The sequence below is a fragment of the Melampsora larici-populina genome (assembly GCF_000204055.1).
Source record: "Melampsora larici-populina 98AG31 unplaced genomic scaffold MELLAscaffold_42, whole genome shotgun sequence".
NCBI lineage: Eukaryota > Fungi > Basidiomycota > Pucciniomycetes > Pucciniales > Melampsoraceae > Melampsora > Melampsora laricis-populina.
In genome coordinates this window covers 447,200-451,307 of record NW_006768806.1, presented here as the reverse complement: position 1 = coordinate 451,307, position 4,108 = coordinate 447,200, and the positions used below count along the sequence as shown (strand labels likewise).

General features: G+C 42.7%; 2 protein-coding genes across 2 annotated transcripts; both read left to right on the top strand.

Moving 5' to 3' along the window:
* On the top strand, positions 1-2,809 carry MELLADRAFT_78806 (uncharacterized protein; the record flags this gene model as incomplete). The annotated part of the gene is made up of 11 exons (XM_007414330.1): positions 1-201; positions 283-516; positions 603-736; positions 843-935; positions 1,030-1,158; positions 1,247-1,362; positions 1,439-1,780; positions 1,851-1,925; positions 2,009-2,098; positions 2,177-2,249; positions 2,322-2,809. The coding sequence occupies 11 exons, from the start codon at positions 1-3 to the stop codon at positions 2,404-2,406; spliced, it is 1,572 nt and encodes a 523-aa protein (XP_007414392.1).
* Positions 2,810-3,838: 1,029 nt separating this feature from the next.
* On the top strand, positions 3,839-4,108 carry MELLADRAFT_38627 (uncharacterized protein; the record flags this gene model as incomplete). Its single annotated transcript, XM_007414331.1, has 1 exon — positions 3,839-4,108. One exon carries the CDS (start codon positions 3,839-3,841, stop codon positions 4,106-4,108), a length of 270 nt encoding a protein of 89 aa, XP_007414393.1.

Below are 4,108 nucleotides of genomic sequence, written 5' to 3'. Positions count from 1 at the left end.
ATGGGCGTCTTCTCAGCTATGGACTCAGACGACTTACAACTTCATATCTTGGCATTACTCGCCCAATCACCCATCTCAGACACTCGAGAACTCCAACCTCCTAGGGATAGCCTTAGCAATCCACCTGATGAATCGGATGCAAGTCGAGCCGAAGATCAGTTATCCATCAAGGGTGCACTAGATAGTCTGGCAGGAAAAGAGGTATGCCTATTCGTTCAAGAAAATATGAAGGATAATTTTGAAGTAGCACTGAATATATTCGATGTCACTTTTTCGATTCAGATGGTCACATACCAGACTCACAACATTGAAGTACATGTTCTTAGTACAGAAGGAAAAGAATTAGCCTCTTCGGGAAGTCATGAGTATCGGGTCTGGCAAGTTTTGGGCGAGAAAGGAATGTTGATGGCAGAGTTACAAGCAAGCCTGGGTGCGGAAGGGGCAAAAGTCGGTCAAGGAAAGGCTTTTCGGAATAAATGGATTAAGAAGCGAAGCGACGGTGGATTTGCCAGGGCTGTACGTCGTCGAGACTTGGTTATTTTCAAGCTGGTCGATTCCCATTGATCTGGTACTGAACTTCAGGATCCTGACTATGATTACAGATGGAGGCCGATCAGATCATAGACCAGACAAAACTGGACCTGGTTGCCATTGAAACTCATGGCAGGCTTCCAGATGATGATGCTAAAGGAACCAGAATTGCCGACTACAGGAAACGGAAACTTTGCGAAAAGAAGTAGGATAACTTCAATGACTTCGTGCGATGACGGATCTCAGATCATCGGCTCCTGACTCTGACTTAAGTTCTTGATCGTCCAACCTGCGTCTGATGACCTGCACAGGAAGTACATGTATTTTTCAGCTGACAAAGGAACCAAATTCGCCACAACGATCGAGAAACCTGAGACAGATCTGACAGCTGAACTTTTGTCATCGTAAGCTATAACTCAGTGCATATCTATGGCTTGTTGCTGTCGCTGCCCATCCGTTTCTTTCCTTGATCGACTGATAATGATTTTGCGCCCCTAGTGGACTATGGCAGACAGCCAAGTTTAAACCGTATAACTTCAATGCAGTAGGCGTGCTGCCTAATGGTGGAGCTCTACATCCGCTTATGAAGGTTCGAGAGGAATTTCGTAACATTTTCTTTGAAATGGGGTTAGTTTCGCTTAAGGTGACACACAAACAGGCGCACGAAATGAAATTTGGCCCCCCAGATGTTTGACATGATGTTATTTTCATTCAGATTCACAGAAATGCCAGCCGATAGATATGTGGAATCTTCTTTCTGGTGCTTTGATTCACTTTTCGTGCCCCAACAGCATCCTGCGCGTGAATCTCAGGACACCTTTTATCTTAAGGGTGCGTGATCTACTATGAAAGTTTTTCTAAATCACCTCTGATTTGTTTGTCAATTTAACTCGTTTATGGTATTCAGACCCGGTGGTTTCCACTGAATTCCCGGATGATTACTATAAAAGCGTGAAGAAGATTCACGAAACAGGTGGACATGGCTCGATTGGTTACCGGGCTCCCTTCCAGAAATCCGAAACCGAGAAGCTACTTTTGCGAACGCATACAACCTCTGTCTCAGCAAATATGTTGTATGAAATTGCCCAAGATTGCCGCAAAAAAGGAAACGGGGAATTCGTACCCAGTAAGATGTTCAGTATTGATCGAGTATTCAGGAACGAAGCAGTCGATGCTACTCACTTGGCAGAGTTCCACCAAGTGGAAGGCGTGGTAGCAGATAAAAACATCACGCTGGGAGATTTGATCGGTACATTGAACAACTTGCAAGCTTCATTCAAGCCATCTTTGAGGTGCTGATATTGAAACTTACGTTCCAGGCTTCATGAAAGTGTTTTTTGCCAAGATGGGAATTCATGATATCCGGGTGAAACCCACTTACAACCCTTATACTGGTAAGCGCATGAACGTCTTGAAAATCTATTTCGATAATGTTGATGTACTCGCCCTTCAAAAAAATCGTTCGTCATATCACCAGAACCATCCATGGAAATCTACTCATGGCACGAAGGTTTGAAGAAATGGGTTGAGATCGGAAACTCGGGTTTATTCCGGCCTGAAATGCTCGGTATGTCCTGTCAAGACTCATGTCGGAATCGGATTACAAGTAATTGACGTGTTTCGTACTTGGCCTTCCGGTTTTCAGAGCCAATGGGAATCCCACCGGATGTGCGAGTATTAGGGTGGGGGTTGTCACTTGAAAGGCCTACAATGATCAAGTCAGTCTTATCTACTTCTTTTCAAAGTAGTCTTCGCTCCCACTGACAAGTAACATTGAAAAATTACATTAGGTATGGCATCTCCAACATTAGAGAGCTACTTGGACACAAAGTTTCTTTGGCGAGCGTTCAACAAGCAGCCGCTGTCAGATTTTGAGAATAAATTTGATCTCTGTTTTGTTGATTCAAGATGCCAATACTTGTTGAACTTGTCGAGAAGTACTACTTGTGCGCCATCTTAGCTCTGCTGTTCAGTAAGAGCAGGTCGGCACTTCAAACTGAACCCATGACTCATGATGATTGTCAACATGACCTACCCCCAGGCGGTCTGTACAGCCCACCTTGTATGTGTGCTACAAAGACATGCAGTCATTGTAGCTCAACGACCTTTGGGACAGACCCTGCATCCCGGCGATGGTTATCAAGTTTCCACCTGCAACATCACTTGTTCCTATAAGACCAGAAGATAATTTAGTATCCTTCACTTATGTTGTTTTGACAATGAGAGCCAGAAGAGATAGCAACCACCATGTCTGTATCCCTGTAGGATGTTGATGTGCACACATGGAGAGTTTCCAAAAGAATCTGGAAGAACTTTTCTCAAGTTCAGACTGATGGATCACCTTTATGCACATACCCTTTGTTGGAACTCAATTGCCCGAGACTCAACAACCCACTTAATAAAGGCAAAGCCTTAAGACCTCTTAGGCTCTTGCAAGTTTCTATCAAAAGTCTTTTGTGTGTGCACATTGACATGTGTGATATCCCGTTTCTTTTGTTTCCCTTTGTCTCCTCTTTTTGTAATAGACTTTTTGAAGACATTTGTGTGCTTTTCAAATGTCCTCCTTTTGACAAATCCTTGCCTGATTTGTCCTCTTACATTGGATCCAGCCATAGATAGATCTCACCGACTATCATGTTGTCTTCCCTTTCTTATTTCCTTATTAGTACTTTGTAGAGACGGACGCCTATATAAGGTGTCCTCTTCTTGCTCCAGGAATACAACCCTAAGCAGCTTCTCAGGAGAATCACCACACCGATCCTCTATTGAACATAACACGTGTCACATGAATACAGACATGGTGAATTGCTTAAAAGTCACAAAAGATCAACTCGATCATGGCAAAGAGGCAATTCTTTGAACTTGATTACAAACAAACTCAGCAAAAGCTGAGCAATGTGAGGTTGGGGCAGATTGTGATCTAGACTACTGGGTAGCCACACAAAACTTTGGGTCTGACCTTGCCAGACCCTCAAAATCATACAATTTCATACCAATGCCACTAGCTTTGTCTCAAGTAGCTATTGATGTACTATTGCCCTACACTCAACTGAAGTAAAAGCAGAGGTCAACTTTTGATAAATAGGACACATAACCTACCATGTGTAAAATTGGCCAGATCAGATGAGGCACACATTTTCAATGGCAACTGAGAATCAGCAACAAACTTTGATCATGACATGTTTCCTCAATCTGATCCCAGAGGGCAAATATTGGGGTGTATGTTTTTTATCCAAAATTAGTTTTGTATCATCTTGGTTACATATTCAAGGGCATACAACCATTTTTATGTAGGCCATCCTTGGCTATGTCTACTGGCCTTTGCGCATCAGCCTGCTCCTCATTGTCAAAGACTCTAGATCTAATTATATTTTATGTATCCTTTGAGGTGGTACTGATTCCTCTAACACTTCTAGTAGGGATTTACAGGCGGCAAAGGAGGATTAGTGCAGCATATCTACTATTTCTATATACACTATTTGGGAGTCTGCCAATGCTTCTATCATTTCTCAATATATATACAATTATGAATACAACAAATATAGCAGTACTAAGTCTAACAACATTTCCAAATTAG